The sequence below is a fragment of the Ornithorhynchus anatinus genome, chromosome 7, assembly GCF_004115215.2.
Source record: "Ornithorhynchus anatinus isolate Pmale09 chromosome 7, mOrnAna1.pri.v4, whole genome shotgun sequence".
Lineage (NCBI taxonomy): Eukaryota > Metazoa > Chordata > Mammalia > Monotremata > Ornithorhynchidae > Ornithorhynchus > Ornithorhynchus anatinus.
The window spans coordinates 11,351,485-11,376,848 of NC_041734.1; the positions used below are offsets into that span (position 1 = coordinate 11,351,485).

General features: G+C 43.2%; 1 protein-coding gene and 1 non-coding gene across 5 annotated transcripts in view; both read left to right on the forward strand.

Moving 5' to 3' along the window:
- Positions 1-821: 821 nt before the first annotated feature.
- Positions 822-25,364, forward strand: part of PCMTD1 (protein-L-isoaspartate (D-aspartate) O-methyltransferase domain containing 1) — a 47,554-nt gene continuing 23,011 nt past the window's right edge. For 2 of the 4 annotated variants that reach the window (XR_003760827.1, XM_007667373.2), the window contains exons 1-3: positions 822-891; positions 10,824-11,258; positions 20,926-21,028. Coding sequence is in view for 2 of the 4 variants with exons in the window: in XM_007667373.2 (XP_007665563.2) it covers positions 10,952-11,258; positions 20,926-21,028 (410 nt within the window). In the remaining 2 variants the exon portion in view is untranslated. Of the gene's footprint in view, positions 892-5,499; positions 5,709-10,823; positions 11,259-20,925; positions 21,029-25,364 lie in introns of those variants that run through there. The other 2 variants (XM_007667378.2, XM_029068540.1) reach the window with 2 other exon arrangements.
- Positions 18,295-18,432, forward strand: LOC114813390. The gene has a single exon (XR_003761112.1). It is a non-coding gene; the product is annotated as a small nucleolar RNA SNORA7 (small nucleolar RNA).

Genomic DNA, 25,364 nt, shown 5'->3' on the forward strand with positions numbered 1-25,364 from the left:
GAGTGAATGAATGAACGAACGAATGAATGAATGGAGGAATGAAAGAACGAATGAATGAATGACGAACGAATGAATGAATGGAGGAATGAAAGAACGAATGAATGAATGAATGAACGAGTGAATGAATGACGAACGAATGAATGAATGGAGGAATGAACGAATGGATGAATGAAAGAACGAATGAATGAATGAACGAGTGAATGAATGAACAAATGGATGAATGAAAGAACGAATGAATGAATGACGAACGAATGAATGAATGGAGGAATGAAAGAACGAATGAATGAACGAGTGAATGAATGACGAACGAATGAATGAATGGAGGAATGAACGAATGGAGGAATGAAAGAACGAATGAATGAATGAACGAGTGAATGAATGAACAAATTGATGAATGAATGACTGAACGAACGAAGGAACGCAAGGACGAGGCACCGGGGCGCGCGCGGGTCCGGAGAGCCGGGCGGGCGGGCGGGGGGGGGGGGGGGGAGGGGGCCGCGCGCCCCGGCGCATGCGCCGAGCCGCCGCCTCCGCCACCACCGCCTCCTTCTCCCGGCAGCCTTGGCGTTGGCCGGAAGCCCGGACTGGGCCGCCGGGCGGGCGGGCGCGCGGGAGGGAGGGAGGGAGGCAGGGAGGGAGAGGGGTCGGTCTGTCTGAGGGACGGACGGACAGACGGACGGACAGACAGACCCACAGACCGTCCGTCCGTCCGTCCCCCAAACTTCCCAGCCGGGAGCGCTCCCCCCCTCCCCTTCTTCTTCCCGTCCTCCTCCTCCCCGCCCCCTTCTTCTCCCCGCCCCCTTTTCTTCCCCTCCTGCCCCCCCCAGGACCTGCCCCCCTCCCCCCCCCACCCATCGAAGCCCCGAGCCCTGTGGGCAACGCACTGCGCCGGTAAGAGGGGCCGGGACGGGGAGGGGGGCGCCGCTGGGGGGGGGGGGGGGGGGGTCGGAGGACAGACACCCCCCTCCCTGTGGCTAGTGGGGGGCGGGGCCCCAAGCCCAGACAGCTCCCTTCAGCAGCCGCATCGTATCATGGCGTTTGTTAAGCGCTTACCAGGTGCCGAGCACTGCTCTAAGCGCTGGGATAGATACAGGGTCTTCGGGTAGTCCCACCTGGGGCTCACAGTCTGAATCCCCATTTTCCAGATGAGGTCACTGAGGCACCGAGAAGGCAAGTAATAATAGGAATGATGTTGGTATGTGTTAAGCGCTCACTAGGTGCCGAGCACTGCTCTGAGCGCTGGGGTAGATAGAGGGTCCATCGGGTAGGCCCACGTAGGGTTCACGGCCTGAATCCCCATTTTCCAGATGGGGGAACTGAGGCACCGAGAAGGCAAGTAATAATAATGATGATGTTGGTATTTGTTAAGCGCTCACTAGGTGCCGAGCACTGCTCTAAGCGCTGGGGTAGGTAGAGGGTCGTCAGGTAGTCCCACGTAGGGTTCACAGTCTGAATCCCCATTTTCCAGATGAGGGCACTGAGGCACCAAGAAGGCAAGTAATAATAATGATGATGTTGGTATTTGTTAAGCGCTCACTAGGTGCCAAGCACTGCTCTAAGCGCTGGGGTAGGTAGAGGGTCGTCAGGTAGTCCCACGTAGGGTTCACAGTCTGAATCCCCATTTTCCAGATGAGGGCACTGAGGCACCGAGAAGTCAAGTAATAATAATAATAATGTTGGTATTTATTAAGCACTTACTAGGTGCCGAGCACTGCTCTAAGCGCTGGGGTGGATAGAGGATCATCAGGTAGTCTGAATCCCCATTTTCCAGATGAAGTCACTGAAGCACAGAGTAGTCAAGTAATAATAATAATGTTGGTATTTGTTAAGCGCTTACTAGGTGCCGAGCACTGCGCTAAGCGCTAGGATAGATACAGGGTCATCGGGTAGTCCCACCTGGGGCTCACAGTCTGAATCCCCATTTTCCAGATGGGGAAACTGAGGCACCGAGAAGGCAAGTAATAGTGATGAGGATGTTGGTATTTGTTAAGTGCTTACTAGGTGCTGAGCACTGCTCTAAGCGCTGGGGTAGATAGAGGGTCATCGGGTAGTCCCACGTAGGGTTCACAGTCTGAATTCCCATTTTCCAGATGAGGTCACTGAGGCACCGAGAAGGCAAGTAATAATAATGATGTTGGTATTTCTTAAGCGCTTACTTTGTGCAGAGCACTGTTCTGAGCGCTGGAGTAGATAGAGGGTCATCAGGTACTATGAATCCCCATTTTCCAGATGAAGTCACTGAGGCACAGAGTAGTCAAGTAATAATAATAATGTTGGCATTTGTTAAGGGCTTACTATGTGCAGAGCACTGGTCTGAGCGCTGGGGGAGATACAGGGTAATCAGGTAGTCCCACCTAGGGCTCACAGTCTGCATCCCCGTTTTCCAGATGAGGTCACTGAGGCACAGAGAAGTCAAGTAATAATAATAATGTTGGTATTTGTTAAGCACTTACTATGTGCAGAGCACTGGTCTGAGCGCTGGAGTGGGTAGAGGGTAATGAGGTTGCCCCACGCAGGGCTCCCAGTCTTCATCCCCATTTTCTAGATGAGGTCACCGAGGCCCAGAGAAGTCAAGTGGCTCGCCCAGAGTCTCACAGCTGCTCAGTACCGGAGGGGGGATTAGAACCCATGACCTCCGACTCCCAAGCCCGGGCTCTTGCCCACTGAGCCACACTGCTTCATCCGCCCGCCCTCTCGGGGTTTGCCAACCCAACCCCCCTCACCCCGAGAGTCTCCTCCAGGGTGGTTGGGGTTTGGCAGGTGCCACGATCTTTTTTTTGGTGGGACTCGGTGCGAATTTTGGAAGGAAGAAGACTGACTTCCCTCCCCCGCCCCGCGAGAAGGCCATGGGGTATTTACTAAGAAGGAAACTTCCTGATTCCAGGACCAAAAACACTCTTCAAGTCCAATCCAGTCCTTGTTTATTGCAGGCTAGGTCTAGGCTGCTGGGGCGGATTTCTCAACGCGAGAAGGAATGTCTGTTGCCGCTAAATAAATCAGAAATAATCAGAAGAAGTCGGAATGGGGGGATTTTGCGAGCACCCTGTCAGAAGCACTGGGGTGGATCCCAGCCAGATTGGACAGTCCTTACCCTCACTAGGTGAACTCGTGGTGGTTTGTAGCGCAGCCCAGTGTTTTGGGTTCAGTAATATGTGTGCTGGGATTTTAATCCTGTGATGAGCAGTCACGCAACCTTTACTGGTAGAAGTTAGAAAATGCGTTTTGCCCACTTAGCTGACTTAAAAGGATACCAACGGGTATCTTGTGTGTACATTGTAGCTTGCTGTTTTTAATGACTAGTGGATTTAATGGCTGCTCTGCTTTTGTTTCAGAGTTGCTAGTTTATAGGTCATTATGTAATAAACAGATGAGACTAAGCGTTTGGCATGTGGAAAGACTGGTGTTAGATTTTTGACTGTGGGGAACTGTATATGCTCTGGGTTTATCTGCATTGCAAATTAACTCCTCCTCCTCGGGCTGATTCTCCTTTACTTCCTTAATGTATCCCTCGAGTCTCTGCCGATTTCTCCTCCTTTCAATCCACCCAGAAGCCATAACCTCCAACTTCTTGCCCATTCTCTGGCTCCCCGCTTATCCGAAGCTGTCTTCCTTACCAGCAGATTCCTTGGGGGTGGGGGTGAGAGTGGTTGACTTTCACTTTAAAATCCCCCTCCAAACTTTTTTCTTTTTTCAGTGAGCTACTAATGGGAGAGTAGGGACGTGGATCTAAGGGTGAATACATGGAAGGGAAATGTCTTTAAATCTGGCTGATGGGAAGAACTGGCTCCTCAGCCTGATGAGAAGGGAACCCGATCCTGGGGCCAGCTGAGCATGTCTGCTGATTCTAGTAGCCATTAAAAAAAAAATAATAATCCGCAATTCTTACTGTGCTCTTTTCAGTGGCGCGGATAATTGTGCCCTCTGTCAACGTGTCCTTTTGAAGCAGATCACGTGACAAACCCCCCCACCTTCCTGGATCCCTTCTGCCTATTAATGATCCATCCGTTTGTGACTTCATTTTCAGCCTCTCGCACCAGGCCTTGGCCAATGGTGACATTCACTGCCCTTCATTCTGCTTCCCAATCAAGTCCTGTGGGCTTGGTAACACAAGAAAGCTAGTCTTGTGTCGTGACTTCTTTATTTTTACCCAAACACGCTTCCTGATTGGATCGGGAGCGTGTATGATTTACTGCTGATTTTACTTAATGGGGTGGTACAGATTAAAGGGGTGCTTAGTGGTCCGGTGCTCTCGTCTCCACCGTGCTGCCTGTTTGCCCAGGCTCTAGATGTTGTTCAGAAGCTTTTCAGATTTGGTGGAGTTACCCAAGACAGTGGCAAAGCCTGAGATGCTCTTCCATCAAACAGTATGGTGGAGTCAGGGTACCTTGGGTGGGCTTGAAAGAGGAGGATTGAAGCATGAGGTTAACCCATGTGGTTTGCATGTGGCTTGTTGTTATGGCCTTCCCTGGTAAAAGTGTGTCGAAAACTTAGTGCTTGCCGGGAAATTTAATGCAGGTGAACGCTGCCTGACGCTAATCCAGTTTCTGTGGAGTATATATGGGCTCAGGGTATTTACGAAAGCCCCTTTCATCTCCCTTTATTGCAGTATTGTACTTTTCAAGCGCTTAGTACACTGCTCTGTACACAGTAAGCACTCAGGAAATACGATTAAATTAATGAATGATCTTACATTTCAGACGTTCACAGTTGTCCTTTAGGTCCTTTTAGGGGGTTGGCGAAACCAGATATGTGGTTCATCCTGCGATGGGAAATAGGTCGGAACAGTTCCTAACCCTTGTATCTTTTCTCAAGGCCAGATTAGCAGGCAGAGCCGCCAAGACCCGGATTCACTGCCTACTGTGTTTCGCCTGTGCCCCCTCCTCCACTCCTCCAGAATCTCCAAACTGTCCTCTGCCCTCTTCTCCACTCCTCCAAGGGAGGAGGAATGAGGAGAAGGGTGTCAGAGGTCAGCCAAAGGAGCAGTGAGATTGGCCCACTCTGAAGCTGTAGGTTGGCAGGTTATCACTGTCATCAAAATATTGAAGAGCAAGATGCTCATAAAAATTCGAAGCCTTTTGAAGAGTTTTCGTATTTTGAAGTATTGATCACACCGGTGGTTGTGGGAGGATAAGAAAATTACCCATTGGCTGACTTGCCTGCCTCTGAGTTGCCAGGAGGAGTCAGATATTCGGACTGAGGCAGCGTGGCTCAGTGGAAAGAGCCCGGGTTTAGGAGTCAGAGGTCATGGGTTCTAATCCCAGCTCTGCACCTGTCAGCTGTGTGACTTTGGGCAAGTCACTTAACTTCTCGGTGCCTCAGTTACCTCATCTGTAAAATGGGGATGAAGACTGTGAGCCTCATGTGGGACAATGTGATTACCCCATATCTTCTACCCCAGCGTGTAGAACAGTGTTCGGCGCATAGTAAGCACTTAAATACCAACATTATTATTATTATTATTATTATATTCCATTCTCCAGACTTTTCCAAAACATCCAGAGGATGAGAGAGCCAATGATAGGGGACTTACCAATTCCCCGAGGGCGCTTCTCCCCTCCTCTCCCCCTATGAAAAGAGGAGCCGGAACTGAATCCGCCTCTGTCAGTTATCAGCAGGTAGCATGGGTCATTAACTGCGTCTCATTTGTCAGGCATCCTGCTCTTCTAGAATTTAGGAGAGATCTGTGAACAGCATTTTCTTTTGTCAAGGTAGGTATTCTTCTGAGACGTATTTATTAATTGGGCAATTAAAGGCCCCATTGGATTTTTCTGTTCAAAGCAACTAATTGCGTAACCTTATATATAGGGAATATAATATATATGTAGGCACATCTCCTCCAAGAGGCCTTCCCAGACTAAACCCCACTTTTCCTCATCTGCCACTCTGTTCTGCGTCACCCGGACTTGCTCCTTCTGCTCTTTCCCCCTCCCAGCCCTGAAGCACTTATAGACATATCTGCAATTTTATTTACTTGCATTGAAGTCTGTCGCTCCTACTCTAGACTGTGATCTTGTTGTGGGCAGGAATGTGTCTGTTGTTATATAGTATTCTCCCAAACACTTAGTACAGTGCTTTGCACACAGTAGAACTCAATAAATAAGATTGAATGAATGAATGAGTAGTTTGGCTTTATATTAAGCTCTTATAATGTTTCAGGCACTGTGCTAAGAGCTGGGGGTAGAAAAAAGCTAATCAGATTAGTCAATTCTTAATTCACATGGGATTTCTAATGTGAGAGATAGGGAGAGCAAGGATTTTGTCCCCATTTTATGGAGGAAGGAACTGAGACACGTATTTAATGTCTTGTCCAAGGTTACACATCTGGGTAGTGTCTGAAGAAGGGCCAGAACTCAGGTCTCCTGACTGCTCATGCATCTTCCACAAGGCCACAACTGTGTAAAGGTGCATTTGGGATTTTTATGCGTTAAAGATACACCAGTGTGTGTGTATGTATGTCTGTATGATTGTATGTTCATTCTGATTCCCTCTACTCTGTACGACACCAAGGGATCGTAGTTCAGATATAAGTAGACTTCAGACCTGATGGATTTTTTTTTCTTTGTTTAGATCAGGCACTTAATCGAGAACTTGGAAAAATGCATCCTTGATAGATATAGGTGAGAGAGTTTGTTTAAAAATGGAAAAACCCCGCCACAAGATTAAAGACTAAGTGGTTTTTTTCCAGAGTGTTAATATTCCATTACCTTCCGTTTCAGTGGTAGAGACCTGCAGAGCAATAGTTCTGCTTTTGATTCGAAGAGAATGTTACATTTCCTTTTCAATATTTTTAATGCATGCATTTAGTTGAGTGTATTTCCTCGCCTTCTGTTAGTGACTACTTGGATTCTCACCTATTATCCCTGATCAGTGTAATGTTTATATTGTGCATAAAAACTTAGATAGCTTTCTTTAAGGTGCTGCCATGCTTCTTGTTAAGATTGTTACTTTGCATGGTTAAATAAGTACATTTCGTGGGCATGTGATTATATAAGGCCTTTACTTACATTCAGCATTTTGGCCCCAGTGCTCAATAAATAAATAATTAGCTTGCTAAGAGATAATAAAGCTTTTTTTGATAATTTGGTGAAATTATTGAAGATTTTAGCATGATAGGATTCTTTTTTGCTAAAATGTTATTTCATGCAATGAATAGAAGTTTCACTGTTGAGGTACAGTTTGGCTTTTTAAGGATTTAGCCGATGTAATTTTTCTACCCCTTATGTCCCAGTTTTTTCCTGATAATTGAGGTTAAACCCCCCCAAAACTTGAAAAATAATTTTAACAGAGTGTAAGAATAATTTATTTCACTGCCAGTCTGACCTCAATCACTCTAATTCTGCTGTGATCCGTTAGTTGTCATCTCCACCTGCTGTAGATTCAGCATGTGTTCTTTGACTGTAATATCTGGGGGATTTGGTCATTGTTAATCTAGGGGATTTCCTTCTCCGCTTAATGGAATATTAAAGTTTATACTGATGATGTGTACCTGGAGTTGGTTCATGCTTCACTCTTGCAATAGTAATGAATGGTTTTTATTAAGCATCCACTGAGTACAGTGTACTTGGGTGAGTTCAGTCAGTGGTATTTCTTGAGCACTCACTGTGCAGAGCACTGTATTGAGTGCTTGGGAAAGTACAGTACAATAGAGCTGGTAGACATGATCTCTGGCCACAAGGAACTTGCCACAGGGAGATGTGACTTTAGGAGAGTTTGAAGATGGGGAGAATGATGGGCTGTTGAATATGAAGGGGAAGGCCATAGCAAGGGGTCAGTGGTGGGGTAGACAAGATCGAGGAACAGAGAGTAGATTGGTGTTAGAGGAGCAGAGTGCGTGGGTTGTGATAGTAAGATATGAGCGACCTAAGGTAAGAGAGAACAGACTGAGTGCCTTAAAGCTGATGGTTAGGAATTTGATGTGGAGGTAGATTGAATAGATTGGAGGTTTTTGAGGAGTGGGGAGATGTGGACTGAAGGTTTTTCAGAAAAAATTGATCCTGGCAGCTGAATGAAGTATGGACTGGAGAGGGGGGAGACAGAAGGCAGAGAGGTCAGTGCGGAGGCTGATGAAATAGTTAAAGTGGGGTAAGATAAATCCTTGGATCAGTATGGAAGTAGTTGTAGTGGAGGAGAAAGGGTGGATTCTAGAGCTGTTGCGAAAGTAGATTTCATGATAGATTTAATGTGTGGGTTGAATGAGAGAGATGAGTTGTGGGTCATGCTGAAGTTACAGACTTGTGGGGCGGGGGGATGGTGGTTTTGTCTATGGTGATATAAAAATCATGGGGAGGACAGGGTTTGGGTGGAAAGATGAGTTCTGTTTTGAACATTTTAAGACTGAGTCAGTAAGTCATCCAAGTAGGAGAGAGGAAATGGTGAGACTCCATTCCGTTCATTCAATCGTACTTACTGAGCACTAGAAGTAGAGAAGTCAGGGCTGGAGAGGTAGAATTGGGAATCATCTTGTCTGACTCCAATAGAGAATCTGCTGTTCGAACCCAAAATTCAGTACCTGTTCTCCCACCTCTTTAGACTGGGAGCCACATGTGGGTCAGGGACTCTGTCCAATCTGATAAACTAACCTCAGTGCTTAGAATGGTGCTCAATACATAGTAAGTGCTTAACAAATACTTTAAAAAAATGAGGATTGCCATTGGAATCTGAATCCTTAAATTAAGCAAACTGGGATTCAGGGATTTCTTTGGTCACATGCCATCTGCAAGGACTGAAAAGGAGTAAAAGAGTCACAGCGTTTTTTGAGTGCCCCCTGGGTGCAATGCAGTGAACTAAGTAATATTACCAAAAAAGTGCTCACGGTTGATGGTGGAAGTGAATTATAAAAGTAAAAGCTACTGGTCAAGTTGACCTATTTGTCCATGTAAGGCCAGTGTGGGACTCATAGCTGTAACTGCAGAGTGTACACAAGAACTGTGCCTTGCTGTTTGATGTCTCCAGCCTTCGGCACTATTTTTACTTTTGTCATGTTTTCTTATTCTTACAAAACTGCTGCTCGAGAGGAGCCACTCCTTTTTTATGATTGCGCTGCTCATGCTTATCTGCCTTGGGTCCTTTAATGCTTACTCACTTATTTATTACTCACTGTACCTCAGTCTAATCTCTCTCTCTCTGCTTACCCCTTGCCCTCCCTCTGGCCTGGAACTCTCTCCTCCTTTATATAGGACAGACCACCACTTTCCCCACCTTTGAAGCCCTACTAAAATCGTATCTCTTCTAAGAGGACTAACCTGGCTAAATCGTCATTTGCCCTCCCTTCTGCATCGCCTTTGCACTTGCATCTGTACCTCTTGAGGGCTTTGCTGTGTCCCTCAGCCTCCCCTGCATAGCACTTAGGTACTTATCCACATATGCTGCCATTTCTTTGATCTCTGCTTTATTTTTTTTTTTCATGTCGCTCTTCCCCTCCAGACTGTAAGTTTTTTGTGATCAGGGATCACATCTAGCAACTCTCATTTTCTCCCAACTGCTTAGTAAAGTGTTGGGCACACAGTGTGCTCAGGGAACATCACTGATGGATGTGATTGATTTTGGCAGTGGACTCCCAACTTTCAGTTGATACCCTGTATTGCATGAGGTGTTTTTATAGCCTCCTTCAAAACTTTCTTCTGCCCTCCCGAACTTCAGCTCACCATACAGCAGCTGTACGGGTGTCCCACTGTCATCCATTCTTGTCACGTCCCATTCAGAGCAGATGTGTTGGAGGTGAGCAAAGCGACAGTGCTAGGAGACGGACTTCCTTCTGGCTCTTTGTTGTTTGTGCCATTTGATGTTAAGTATAGCCTGTCAGTGACGCTGGTGGGGCTGCTCAGAGAGTCAGATGTGGAGTCTGTGGGGAGACCAGGACTCCCAGCTGCAGGGGAAGTTGAACAGCAGTGCAGTTCCATAGTCCTTTCATTTGGTCTGCCACTTAATACCATATGGCTGCCACACTCTGTTGGATGGTTTCCCAAAGGATGAGCAAGCCTCCTTGATTGATTTTTTCCACTTCCTCGCCTTCCTTGTCTATCGTTGTTGTCCGTCTCACACCCACACCTCTGACCCCTCTTCGTTTTGAAGTCAGCAGCAGTCCAGACCGGTCTCTCCGACTCTTCCGGGGCCTGGCTAAAGAAGGACGGGGTGCTCTGCTCCGGGACTGGTCTGATTCACAGGTCTTTCAGCTCCTCTACTCTGGTTTTTGAGCTCCACCATGGCAGCGAGCCACAAGGGTAAAAATAGCTCCAGAGTAGCCCTAGGACACTGAGACAGCAGAAATCTGCATGGACCAAAATAACCCCGGAAAATGGGCCCCGAGAGCCGACTGGGGCAACCAGACCCGGAGAGACTCGGAGAAAGGGGTGGTAGGGGTGGGTGGCAGATTGCATGGCAGATGCTGATGCTGGAGCTGAGGTTGGACTGATTTCTCAGAACACTGTTTTGAAGATGAGGGGCAGTTTTGGAAGCTCCAAGTAGCACCAAGATTTTGCCTCATTTCAGAAAATGTAGTAGTTTTTTTAGATTCTCGTGGCTTGGATTTTAGAATGCGTCGACTGATGAAAATTAGTGAGACATTTTCCCCGGAGGCCCCCACTCAAAAGTAGCAAATCCTGGTCTTATTTCAGAACAGTGTGATAATGGTCTTTTGGATTCCTCATAGTTGCATTTGAAAATGCAATGAAAATTAAGGAGTGTCCCGGATTTCAGAAATCCTGTTAAATGGAAATATTTACAACAAGCTCAAATCATTATGTTTTATGTGAATTATTTTTGTGTGAACTAATGAAACAGTGATATTCCTGTGAAATTTAAACTTATTCCTTTTTTTCTACCAGGATTAATTTATTTGTGCTGATCTGATGCCCTCTTGAAAGGAAACAGTCACTTCATCGTTTTACACTGGCTTTGGGACAGATCTCTGCTAATGATTTTTCCAAATTAATTGCCACATTTGAATATCGCCATGGGAGGAGCTGTGAGTGCTGGGGAAGACAATGACGATTTAATTGATAACTTGAAAGAGGCTCAATACATTCGCACTGAGAGAGTGGAGCAAGCCTTCAGAGCTATTGATCGAGGCGATTACTATCTGGAGGGTTACAGGGACAATGCATATAAAGACTTGGCGTGGAAGCATGGAAACATACATTTATCAGCACCTTGCATTTATTCAGAAGTCATGGAGGCATTGAAACTTCAACCAGGATTGTCTTTCCTTAATCTGGGAAGTGGAACCGGATATTTGAGTACAATGGTGGGCTTAATTTTAGGTAATTGCATTTTTTTTAGAAATTAATTTGAAATATATACATATAGTTAAAATTTTAGGGATTTCTCTCCTCTCGCTTTCTCTCTCTCTCTCTCTCTCCCTCCCTCTGTCTCTGAAAGAGATCCCTAAAAGATGAAATGGTGTTTCAGTTTTGGGGGGGCTTGATGCGTACAGTGCTGGGTGTTAATACTGGAGTGTTTTCCTACTTGAGTGAAGTGTTAAAAGTGCATCAGTATCTAATAACTCTTACAGATGACTGTTTCCTGGGGTCTTCTCAGGGGTACAAAGCCTGTCTGGCAGGGAGAGCGGGGCCCAGAAGGGGTTGTGTCCCCAGGAAGGCGATCCGAAGGGCGGCAGTGGCCAGATGTGGAATTCATCCTTCATCTGGGTGCTGCCGCTCCACTTCTTCCAGGGCTCTGGGTGAAGGTGGGGTTCGGGGAGCCCTGGGGCGGGTTGGGAGGGGGATCCACAGTCACCTGAGCTGGTGAGAGAGAGCAGCTGCAGCCCTCTGGGACCGGGCCACACCTCCGCTTTGAGCGGGGGTGGTCGTGGTGGCTTTGTGGTGACATGGCAGCAGCTCTTTTCCTCTCTTCTGCAGCTTCTCAAGGACTCCCCTTTGGTGAGTATCTGTTGACCCCATGTCTACTTCATTCCCCTCCAACCTCTGCTCCCCACCCCACCCCCCAGCCCTCCAAGCCCCATGTTCTTGAAACCATGCAAAGTGTGGGAAATCCCTCTAGTGTGAAATCCAAACAGAATTTGGTAGTGAGCATTTCAGGGTATTGAAAATCACTAAAGTTGCTGGAGTAAATAGCACTTCATAAAGCAAATTGGAGACTATCCCTCACAGAGATGCAACTCCTGCTTTTTCCTATTTCTCTTTATTTGAACTAAAGTTTGTTTTATGAGCATGCTACCATGAGTTGCTAGGTAAAATGTATCTAGTTTCCTTTTCCAAATCGTTTAAACTCACCTCACAGGCATTGGCTATATTTCTCAAAATGTTCTAGTCCTTGGGCGTGTGGTTATTTAAATAGTTAATGGCACCTGTTCAGAAGAAGTCAAAGAAATGTCAAAAAATAGATTTCCTTACTTTCAGGGTGATGCTGTATGTAGGAGATAACTCTTTGACCTTCCTGTTTTCCACTACAGTATCACCTAGAAATTTGAGATCACTGACTGACTTTTTCGTGATAAAACCAATTGAAAATATCAGCCAGGAAGCCAGGAGTTTGGGGGTAGATTTAAAAAAGATGATAAACATAAAACAATTCTCCCTTGTAAATGATCTAAAGAAAATTTAAAATTTCAAACTGGGCATTTTAAAGAATGGGTAGAGAAGTGTCCTGTGCCATATTAGTACCAGACAGGGATGAAGCTACCTGAAAACCAGAGTGACCAGGATTAAACCAGGTAAATGACCTGGATATAGAGTTCGGCATGGCTTGTTAGCATAATACGCTGATTACCATCAACCCTATTGGCACTACTCTCCTCTTCCTTCCAACTACCTTAGAGTGGAGTGCCAAACTGGTAGGAATTTTAAAAGTGAAATCAAACCCTGACCTAAAGTTACACTTGGCTGGTCCTAAAGCCAGTAATGGCAGGAGGCGGGAGGCAAAGGGAAAATTAGGGTGGCCCCAGGAATGTGGCTTCTGTGGGCTGCTGAAATTTGTAGACCCAGTTCCTTCATTCAGTCATACTTATTGAGTGCTTGCTGTGTGTGGAGCACTGTACTGAGCGCTTGGAAAGTACAATTCAGAGATCTGAACAACAGGCATGACTTATCCATGTGACACCACGCTTCCTGGATCTGCTGGGAGGTCACGTCCCCCCTTCCAAACTTCTGCCCAGAGGGTGCTCAGAATATGAGTTTCAGCCCTCTTAATCTGTACTTAGCCAGGTCTAGCTCTCTTGGTTTGTGGACTCTATTTTAGAATTCGACATAGCTTCCTGCCTACCCCTACCTGTTGAGTCTCTGTTTGCCATTCTCCCTTCCTGTAATAATTTCTCCTTCCACCTTATGCAAGACCAAACCACCTTAAAGGAGAACCAGCATATTATTAAAATAGGTGGCGCAAAGGAAAGGTCTTACTGTGACCTTCTGCTTCTCAGCAGCAAGCTATTTTGACTGTGTGTGTGTGTGTGTGTGTGTGGGAAAGAGCGCGTGCGCGAACATAAACAGGTGTTATGGAGACTTGAGTATTTTAGGAGGAAAAGATTTCAGAACCACTGCTCTAAGACGTGGAGGTTGGGCTGCAAAATTACCAAGCTTTACCTAAAGAAGATGGCAGGCATCTTGGTCATCACGCCTTTTAGAGTGTGCCTTCAAACCAGCGTGGTGACGATTTGCACTTAGTCCTGGGTCCGAAACAAGGATTACATGTCTCGGTACAAAAAGAGCATTGTTAGCAAAGCAGTTTTAGATGCAGAGAATAGTGATACCTGATACATTCGCATCCAGCACTCTTATGTTTATTTTCTCAGCAGCTCCTTGAAGAAATGATAAAAGACTCTTGGGTTTCAGTAACAGTTTCGTGCATCCAAATCTTTTTTTCGTCTGCTGCAGACAGCCCAGTCACCGTTATAACCAGTTTATTGCTGAGTTGAGGTCATGGCCAGAAGCCAACTGGTATAGGTCCAATTTGAAGAAGTATTGTTGGTACACAGGGGGAAGCATTTGCTTATGGCAGTCAGGTCACTTGAGGCTAAAATAAAGAGGCCTTGTTTATGTTTTTTCCTACAATTGAGAATTGACAGTTATGTACTCTTGGATTTTGAAGGACTACCTGTGTTTACCCCAAATGCTTTGACATTTCAGTGGATGTTTGTCACAGCTGTGGGTATTTGGGGGCAACTCTTGGATATGTCATTGCATTAGATGCTTTCGTTTTTTGGTGGCAATTCAATCCAAGGTTATTAGTTGTAGGAAGCGTGTCTTTGTATTTCTCCGTAAGGTGTTACCTGCTTTTTTATAGGTCCTTTCTAAAAGACTGTTTGCAATCTATCATACCCTATGGTATTGATTAGCCTAGATATTAGAAAGCACCCTTGAAGCAATTAAGGGGTCCTGGAAATGCTTCTTAGAAATGGTAAATGGTTTGCTTGATGTAGCTCTCACAACCTCCTTATTTAGATCGTATGGTCATTAAAGCCTATTTAAATCCCTACATAATCAACTAAAAATTTGAGATTGTTAAAAATTACTCCCAAATTGGATGGAAAATATTTTCAGTGAAATAATCACTGAGTTTCCAGGGAAGGTAGAGAAGCAAAGAGGTATTTTTGCACTCTTTAATGTATTTGCTACACATTTACTCTAGTTTCTAGCTGCCAATGCAGATACAGTATAACTTGCAAGTATGTTCTAAGAGAATGTTAAAGGGTGGGATTAGGTAGTGGGCAATGAGCATGTCTCATTTTTACGTGGCCTTTCACTGACCTAACCCAGGGAGCTTTTGGGAAATCTTGGTTCCTTCACTCCTGGTTGGGTAGGTGCAGAATGTGGATTTTTAACTTTTTCCACCCTATTCCTTCACTATTGACCAGTGTCATTTCCATACCTTACCTGTTCTGACCAGAGCATAACATGATGATAAGAATTCTTCACCCAGAAACTACTGCCCTTTGTAGGGCTGTTATGTTTGTTACTTTGCTTTTGCCTTCGTATTCCCCAGTCCTTATAGAGTTCCTTCTCCAGCAAAACAATTCCTTTCCAGATTCAGTGTGACAACTCTCAAGTTTCAGCTGGAATGAGGGTTTGTCTGGGTCTTTGTTTCACTGAGGCTTTAAAATGTTTCTTTTAGCCTCCTTGTTTTAGATTTCCTAATTTCAGTGTCCCCTACAGCAGCTGTTTGGGTATCTTGCTGTCATCCATTCTGGTCAGATGTCACACCCAGGGCAGCTGTGTTGTGATGATTTTGTCCAGTCATTTGATGTTGAGCATAGCCCGAAAGTGATCTTGATGGGACAGGTGGGATGAGTGACACGTCTCCATGCTGGTAGGCTTTGGATATTTTTATAGGGTCTTGTCCTCAAAAGTACAACAAAAACAATAATAATAATTAATATTAATAATTGTGGTATTTGTTAAGAGCTTACTTTGTCCCAAGCCCTATACGAAGTGCTGAGGTAGATACAAGATAGATCCCACATGAGGCACGGGGCTAGTAGGAAAGAGAACAGGGACTGAATCCGCAGTTTGCAAATGAGGGAACCGAGGCCCAGTGAAATTAAGTGACTAGTCCAAGGTCACACAGTAAGTCAGGAAGTGCGATGAAGAGAAAATTGAAATGCTCTTGCCAATTCTTCAGGATTCCCTTTATCATGTGACATTTTCCCCATGATTAAAACTTAATATCTTATATGTATATATATGCATATGCCAGTTATCTATATTATTCCCCTCCCCCCTTCCCTTTTTTTTTTGTTAGAAATTCCCAAACTGGACAGTATTTTCTAAAATTGTTTTTGAAAAAGCTTTGCTTTGGTGGACTCAGTAGTAGATTTCCTTTTTTTCAACCGACAAACATCCTTTTTTCTGTTTCTCCAAGATTTTTCTAATTGAAATGTTCATGGAATTATTGTCTTGGATTTGCAGTGCTATTTTTGTATTTTTGTTTCCACTGTGTCTATTATTGTTTATTTCAGATTTTTAGTTACTGTCCTTGATTGACTTCTTTATGTAGCTCCTCACCAGGAAGCTATGGTGATAGGGAGGGATAAGGTGGGGATGGATAGGTAGGGGATCATTTAATTCCTAGGCAGACATGTCTGGGGCAAGGTTAATATTTCCTTCCTCACCAGAACACTATGCTTCATGGATGGGTTCCTACTCCCTGTAGCGTCATCTTTGAAACAGACAGCTAAATGGATAGTCCTTTTTATTTCTAATTAGCTATTGGTGTGTTCTTGCTGACTCTTAGTTTCAAAGATGGCATTAACCCTTCCATGCACTTGGCTGTTTTATGTCACATGCTAAGTAAAAAAGGTAAAGAAAAAGATTTTTTAAAGAGAAGAAAAATGGTAGAAATATATAAATATACATAAAATATCCATTTTCCACCATTTTTTCCTTTTCGATTAGCATATACCATTCTTTTTGTGAAATTTTTTGTGTACTCAGTCTCGTCTTTCTACCATATTCCTTTCACAATGTGACATTTCTGTATGATTAATAACGAGTTTCTTATCCACTTCAGTAAAATGTATTGACATTTTGCTATTAATGCAGGATTTCCTTTATCTTAATTTTTCCCTGTTCAGCATTTTTACTTCACTTTAGAGAATCTTGTTTGTTCCCATGCACGGTTCCGTGCTAGAACAACATGGTTTTGTCACCCATATGACACATTATTCTTCATTATAGTCTGCCACACAATGATCCAGAACCATGGGAGAAGAAGTACCTGCCACCACTGCCCTGTCCTTATTCCCCATTCGAAGAGTGTCTGCTCTAAGTGGGGAATTACTTACTGGGTGGCTTGCCCTGCTTGCCCCCTGTAGCTCAAGTTGCACCATATAGACGCTGTAGATGTCGCAGGGATTACATCATCGGGGTTTCTGAGAGCCATAGGTGCCCACTTCATGGAGGTGCCAGGGTATTCAGGTTTACAGATAATCCACCTTGTCTCTGAAAAGACCCGAGAGCTTCCAGGCAGGGCTCAAAACTCCCAATGTGGCAGTCTAACTGATTAGCTCTTGAAAGCCTGCCTGGCCTGTCTTGTCCCCCCCTAGTCTTCCCCCGTCGAGTCCCCTCCCTCTTTCCATCCCACATTCAAAACGAAAAGTCGGCACCTCTATTGACAGCTTGATTTCCCACAGACGGCCCAGACACTCCATTTTGATTTGCCTCTGGGCCCACTGGTAAATGAGGCTGGGCATTCTTGATTGCACACTCGATGAATGCGTGTCATATGTTGTCCTTATGCAGTGCCCAATGGGGGATGTATTCAATCCTTTCCCCATGACTTTAGTTAACATGGGCACCACCCATGACTTAAAGCACCCTGTCTTACCTGTGCCGATGACAGAGTTAAATTCTCATCTCCTTTCCTATTGGCCACAGTTAGACAATGTGAGGGTGAAATACAAAGGAGGATAAGTTCTAATTTGCCATAGTTTGTCCAAGTCCTAGCATGTTAAAGAGCATCTCACCCTCTTGCGATTTGGGCAGAGTAGCAGCATCACGTCACTGTTCCAGACGGTCTGGAAATTCCAGAGTGTCACAGAAGTGAAAGTTGCTGCTGTGAATTTCCAAGCTGTAATGAGTTGACTCTAGTTTCTAAATAATGCCTTACTTTCCACCCTATCTGGATCAATATTGGCTGGGAGATAGCCTTAAGGTATCTGGGGCTTGATTCTGCTATATTTCAAAGGATATTTTCAGCTCTTCGTAACCACAGGTAAATCATCACTTCATTCTAGTGTATGGCAGCTGTTTCCTCATCCAACCCTTTGTGTGCAAATTTTCACTTTAAAATGTTAGTCTTAACATTTAAACAGTATTCTTCTTAGCTGTCTTATTGTATTAGTATTCTGTACCCTTTTAAGATTCTTTAGTTTTATGTAATTCTAGATGAATGCTTAGAAAGATTTAATAATTGTGTTATGTGTTAAACACAGTATTACTACATGCCCAGCATTGTACTAAGCACTGGGGTATGTACAGGCTCAGCCCCTGTTCTCCATGGGGCTCACAGTATAAGTGGAAGGGAGGACACCTGTTGAATCTCCATTTTACGGATGAGGAAACTGAGGCATAGAGAAGTTTGACTTGCCAAAGTTCACATGGCAGGCAATTGGCAGAGTCAGGATTAGAATCCAGGTCCACTGACTCCCAGGCCCATGCTCTTTCCATTAGGCTGTGCGGCTTCTCAAAGCCTTATTGAAAGCTTGGTCCATTTGCCAGTGCTCTCTACTGATGAAACGTATGATTCTAAAAGCCAAATGGAAATCTGGTCAAACTTCAGAAACATTTAAAATATCCGTAATATTTCTTAGTATATCTCTTAATGTCAGTGAGTACATGCTGCTCGCCCCTTTCAGGGTCGCACCTGGAGAGTTTACAGTACTCTACCAGTCTTGACTACAGAAGGGAGAGTCAAACAGACACATACCCATTCCATTCCTAGCTTGGGCAGTGGCTAGTAAGTGGAAGGCAATCTGCTACAAGTCAAAACTCACCTGTGCTGGGCAGGATGAGGATGGAGACTCAGGTTTACTGTGCGGAAGTGGGCAGTGGTAAAACGCTTTTGTATTTTTACCAAGAAAACTCAGTGGATACACTACCAGAACAATTGCAGATGGAGGTGGGGCCTTCTGGAAGAGATGTGTCTGTGGTGTCGCTCTGGGTCGGGGACAACTCGACAGCATAAGACAAGACATGCTGTTCATTAAAATAGTAGTATTTAGCTTTGAAATGTTTTAATATAAAAATAATCCAGTTTCTTATCTGGCCATCCTCAATCTAGTTTATGAATCAAGTAGTCAAACGGGGACCAATCATAGGAATTCTTTTAGTGTAGAAGCATAAAGAAGCAACTGCGATATCAATATGGAATTACTAAATGGTTGAATTAATTTGTGAGGCCTTAAAAATACAAGTCGATAAATAGTAGTGCTCACAATCAGGACATAAAACACTGTTTATAAAGCTGGTCAACAGTCAGCCAATCAATGGTATTTATTGAGTGCTTACTTTGTGCAGATCACTATACTAAGCACTTGGGGAGTTCAGTAAAACAATAAACATGGACATTCCTTGCCCATAACGAGCTTACAGCTTAGAGGGGGAGAGTCAGTTGACTTCCTAGTCAGTGGTGTAAAATAAAAAAATGGCTCACAGTTCCCATATTTTGAAGGGTTATCAATTCAGTGCAGCAGGATTATATAGGCCAGAAATGCAGAAAACTCATGCAAATCTTTTTTTTTTTTGCTATATTTTTGAAATTTGCCATGTACCTCTCTTTATCACTGGTCTCATTGGCTCTTCAAAGTCTGGAAGGTTTATGCTTTGGGCATAGTAGAAAAGTTCTTCCCTCTTCCTTTCCATGGGTAGAAGTCAGAGATGATGCCAGAACTGATTGTGTGGGAGATTGGGGTGAGCAGGACACTTGATTTGTGTAGGTAGTAGTGGAAGGTGGAGTGGGAGGAGACCTAGCAGCAAAACAGTGGTAGAAAACCCAGAGGAGCAAGGTATTGTTTATTAGGGCCGAAGCAGCCCCAGGAGCAAAGAGCGGAAAATCAATATTGATTTTGAAAGAATCAAATGAAAAGGTGTTTGTATGGGTTACAGTGATCCTTTAAGAATGTGGAAAGTGACTCTCCCAAGGTCCATATAGGCAAGCCAGCATTCAGGACTGTATCTTTATTGCTATCTAATATAATGTGGATTTGTCTTAGTTACTAGGTTTAAGTGAAAGCCCATCTTTTGACCCCAAATGAGCACTATAACCCAGAGTAATACAGGGGATCAGCCAACTGTGAATTCAAGTAAAGTGTAATCAAGAGAGAGTTGAGACATCGGGTTGAGGTCTTCCACTTTTCTGATTCTGGCTTCTGGCCTAGCCCTGGTTTGTGGGCTTCTAAAGCAAATAACCCAGGGCTAAAAATGTTTTTTCATGGTGAAAAATAGGGCTCAGGGTGGTGAGGGAGGTCTAAAAGATATACACAGCCCAAACTGCTCATGAAATTTTGCTGTTTAGCTTCATATTTCAGTTTCAACTTCTAATGGCCTTGAAGCACAATTCTTGAACTGAGATAAATTTGGACAAAACATTCAGTATCAGCATTTTCAATGTATAACCAAGATTCTAGGCCTTCTTAACTGAGCAGTTTTAGTTGACTGGAACAGTAATAATAATAATTATGGTATTTGTTAAGCGCTTACTATGTGCGAGGCACTGTACTAAGTGCTGGGGTGGATACAAGCAAATTGGGTTGGGCGCAGTCCTTGTCCCATGTGTGACTCACAGTCTTAATCCCCATTTTACAAATAGGGTAACTGAGACCCAGTGAGGTGATTTGCCCAAGGTCACACAGCAGACAAGTGGTGGAGCCGGGATTAGAACCCATGCCCTTCTGACTTCCAGGCTCATGCTCTTTCCACTTCACCATGATACTTCTCAGTAGAATGAGGAGCCAGATTTCTCAAACCAGCTTGATACTTACTGTACTCCTGGCAACACTTTCCCAGGCAGATCATCCAAAACTTCCAAAAGGGATTGTAAATTTGTTCATTCAGTCGTATTTATTGAGCACTTACTGTGTGAGGAGCACTAAAAGCCATTTTTGAACCTAATTCCCCAGTGTGGCCAGGGATGTTTGTACAATTTTTGTATAGCACCAAAGCAGAGACTTAGGGAGAGACTGTTACTCAGAACTCTTAATCTTCTTATCAGTGATAATCACTGTATATATCAATCAGTGGTATTTTTTGAATGCTTACTGCGTGCAGAGCACTGTACTTAGCACTGGGAGAGTTCAGTACAACAGAGTCGGTAGACACGTTCCCTGCCCACAATGAACATACAGTCTAGATCAATGTATATTTTTAGCTCTGCCCATAACTCATGAGGTATATCACTAAATTGTTGTAGGTTAAAAGGGCTGTGGAAAGAAATGCACATTATAATGACTCTTTTATGACACCACTACTACAATTGCAGGTCCTTTTGGAATAAATCATGGAATTGAGCTTCATTCAGATGTGGTGGAATATGCCAAGGAAAAACTGGAGAGCTTCATCAAAAATAGTGATAGCTTTGATAAGTAAGTATTGAAATCTGCAGCACTGGTTTGGAGATCATCCACTGCTAAGTGCTTTCAAAATTATTTTCATAAAAACATGTCTGTATGTTTTTCAACATTTTTTAGTTTTTGGTGGTATTGAAATGAGTTTCTCGGGTTCTTTGAAAGTCCCAAAACAGATGAGTTGAAAGTGAAGGCCGGCAGAAGCCACCGGAATAGGTTTCTTACTTTTCATCATTTTATTTTTGCTTCAGAATTAAATTTAGATATGAGTAGAAAGTAACTGAAGTAATGTCTGGTATTACTATTTTTTTTCAAAAGGAGCATAAATAGCGATAGGTCTATTTTGGCATAAAACATCTTTGATTTTTAGTTGAACTGTAGTTGCATTTGATGCTCTTAGATGATAAGGATGACTTTCTGGAAATAAAAAACACGGCAACATGAGAAGAGTCCCGAAATTTGATCTTTGTTGGGAATTGTACAAATTTAGGATGTCCAGCCCTCAATTTCCACACCAGTAAAAGGCAAATAATAATTACAGCTTTCATTAAGCTCTACTGTATGCTGCTTGTATTTGCTAATTAGCTGCATTCAGATAATTTTTTAGAATAAGTGAATTCATTTGTAGAGAGGTTTTTGAGGAACTCCAAAGAAAGCTAAACTAGAAAATTAAAGGAGTTTTCATTTACCAAAGTAGAATTAATAATGTTCCTATTGTGGACTCTGGTGTTGGGTGAGTCTCAAATTCTTTGCCAGAGTTTTTCTACTTCTGAAAAAGAAAGTATCTTTATCTCCCCTTATCTAAATGTTTCTGTTTATAAACATTTATCACTTCATTTATGATTTGAATTACTTTTTAGACACCAAAGTGTTCATTCACATTCTCTGAGGATAGTTAAGTGTTGCTGATTAGAGATTAGGTATTTATCTCATACTACAACCAGATTTATGACTGGTCACAGTTAGTAAATGGAATAAGGTAAGTAATTACTGTTAGGCCTGTACTCTACTTGATGACTTTTTTTGACCTTAATTTCTTAGCCTTTACTCATTGTTTCAATAGTTTGTGTATCTTTTAAACTTTTTTTAAAATAAGAAAACGACTTCCTAAAGGCATTTCCTTGCCTTCTTTACTGTCTCACATTTGGCACAAAGGTTTTTTAATCCCTGCCTAGACTTTGAAGTTTAGTGAACCCACATGTGAGATTAACATAGACAGACTAGTGATGATGTGGAATATTTCAGAACAGGTCACATAATAAGTAGTACCAAATATATTTTCAGTAGCACTTCAAAGCTCTATAGGCCAAATCTACTTAGGTTTATAATGAGAGTAAAATAGCTTGGTTTTTCCACTAGAAATTGTTAGAATTTTCTTTGAATATTTTAACTGAACTGAACTTTGAAAACCGGGGATCATCCTAAGAGAACAATGTTATCTCATATTCAGCCACAGGCACTGCACATAGTGAGTGGGTAGTTGTACACAAGCAAAAATGTATTTCACTAGTCAAGCTCAAAATGACAGCTTAACCTGTAACTCTTTCAAAAAACTATATTTGAGGCAAAGCTTTCTTTTTTTTTTCACCTTCAAAAAATATGTTGTTGAGATTAATTTTAATTTGTATTTATGTGCAAACTTTCCCATGGGTGTTTATTGTTAACATTCAGTTTTGAGAAGTCACACCCAAATATTTTTTCAAGCTTATAATTAGGCATGCATTTAAAGCAGAATTAAATCGATCAAGTCACTTCCCGTTTGATTGCCAGACTACCTCTGAGATTCTTTTCAGCCCTTTTATTTTATGATTATAAAATTTTGAAAAAGATCGATTTCTTTTTTTTTTTACCTTAGCCTGTTACCCTTGAGTATCCTTTAGGATATACAGGATATCTGGAGAGTTTGCCTACTCATTTTATATTTAACATCCAAGGCCTTCAGCTAAAGAGGCAGAATGTTTTCTTTAAGGCTTGCAAACGCTAACTCCAAGCATGTGTGGACTTTTGATTGAGTCCTTTGTTATTAACAGTTGTTTTTAGAGAGTCCAATGTTTTATTTGGACTGTATTTTCCTCAAGCATTGGATGGATGTATCATTTAATCTTTTTAAATGGATTTAAAATGATTGGGGATTTATTTACTAAATAAGATTAAGCAAGTGAACTTTATCAACAATGTAGGTATTTTAATTGAATAAAGAAACTCAAGAGTAAAAATGACAACTTTGACCTCAGTGTTAACTTTGGTATAAACAGATTTCAGTTGAGTGATGAAGTGGGATCAAAGGGCCTTTTATAAGCATTTGGCTTCATACTATGGCTGTTCCAGGTGTAATCTTAGAGGGGGAAATAAGCATTTGATTTGATTCCTTTACACACTCTGGAGTATGCTTCTTGAGTGGGTGTGGACCAAGGCCTGGTGATATTATTGTGCAAGAGTACAATACATAGAGAAGCAGCGTGGCTCAGTGGAAAGAGCACGGGCTTTGGAGTCAGGGCTCATGAGTTCGAATCCCAGCTCTGCCACTTGTCAGCTGTGTGACTATGGGCAAGTCACTTAACCTCTCTGTGCCTCAGTTCCCTCATCTGTAAAATGGGGATTAAGACTTTGAGCCCCACGTGGGACAACCTGATTCCCCTATGTCTACCCCAGCGCTTAGAACAGTGCTCGGCACATAGTAAGCGCTTAACAAATACCAACATTATTATTATTATTATTATTATTACATCCCTTAGCTAAACAGAGGAATTCAGGCACCGGGCACTTGGATGCTACCCTCCTCTGGGTCAGAACATAGGCTGTAGTGTTAACGTATGGAGGAGAAAAGGGAAAATAGGGATAGAAGGTTGAAGTAAATAATATAAAAGAAAGGTTGGAGTTGGGGAGGAGGAAGGAGTGAGGTGGGGGAAGGGTTTAGGTGTAGAGAAGTCAGCTTTTTCATTCTCTGCCTATGGGTTCCCTTTATTTTCCTGGTTGTGCTCCTGTCTTTCCCTTCCTTCTCCCCTCTCTCCCCACCCCAGCCTTTCACTTGCCACCTGGTTTTGCATTTACTATCACACAGTCCTACCTCTTCCCCTCCAGACAGGCTGCACACTGTTGGCCCCCAGTAGCTACTTGGTCATTTGGCCATTAGCTCATCCTTGAGCATAATTCAACTCACTTTGCCACGTGTCTGCCTTATCGTCCTCATTCTCCAAAAGAAAAAAAAATGGAGAATTCCAAATGGAAAATGAGTAACCTTAGTACTCTGCCACCTTAAATATAAAGCGTTTATTAAAAGCTTCCTAGAGTGGCCAACACTGTACTACAATCCAGGGTAGATTAAAGAGTCACAAGGACCTGGGTTTTAATATTGGATCCATGATTTATCTGCTGTGTGACCTTGGGTAAGTCACTGAACTTCTTTGTACCTCAGTTACCTCATCTGTAAAATGGGGATTAAGATGGTGAGCCCCATGTATGACATGGACTGTGTCCAACCTGATTAGCTGGTATGTACCCCAGTGTTTAGTACAATGCTTGGCACATAGTGCTTAACATAATACCATAAAAAATATACAAGATGATCAAGTCAGTTGCAGCCTCTGACTTGCATTGAGATCACAATCTAAGAGGTAGGGAGAATTTTTCTTGAGACTAATCTGATTTGAAAGTGCCAAGAAATCCAAGCAGTAGGTTTGAAAGAGGAAAACTTTGTAGAGGTCGTTGGTGGGAAGGTTTTAGACAGACCATAGGTTCAGGAAGAAGTGTTGCCTTAATCCACTTCTTTCTGAAATGAACGTGTTGTTTAAAATGTAGTAAATCTGCAAGAGAAGCAGTGAGGCCTAGTGGAAAGAGCATGTCCCAGGGAGTCAGGACCTGGGATCTAATCCCAGCTATGCCACGTCTTTGCTTTATGACCTTGGGCAAGTCACCTAATTTCGCTGTGCCTCAGTTACCTCATTTCTAAAATGGGGATTAAGACTGTGAACCCTATGTGGGACAGGATCTGTGTCCAGTCTGATTTTTTTAAAAAAAAGATGGCATTTGTTAAGCGCTTACTATGTGCCAAGCACTGTTCTAAGCATTGGGGGAGTGATACAGGGTAATCAGGTTGTCCCACATGGAGTTCACAGTCTTAATCCCCATTTTACAGATGAGGGAACTTTGGCCCAGAGAAAGTAAGTGACTTGCCCAAAGTCACACAGCTGACAAGTGGCAGAGTCGGGATTACCTTGTATTTGATTTGCCCTAGCAGTAAGCATTTCAAAACCATTCCAAAAAAAAAAAGTTTGTAGGTGCCAGAAAGCCATGTCATTATCTTTGTTAATCTTCAAATATTTACTGACGGCCACTGTATATGTAGCAGTATTTA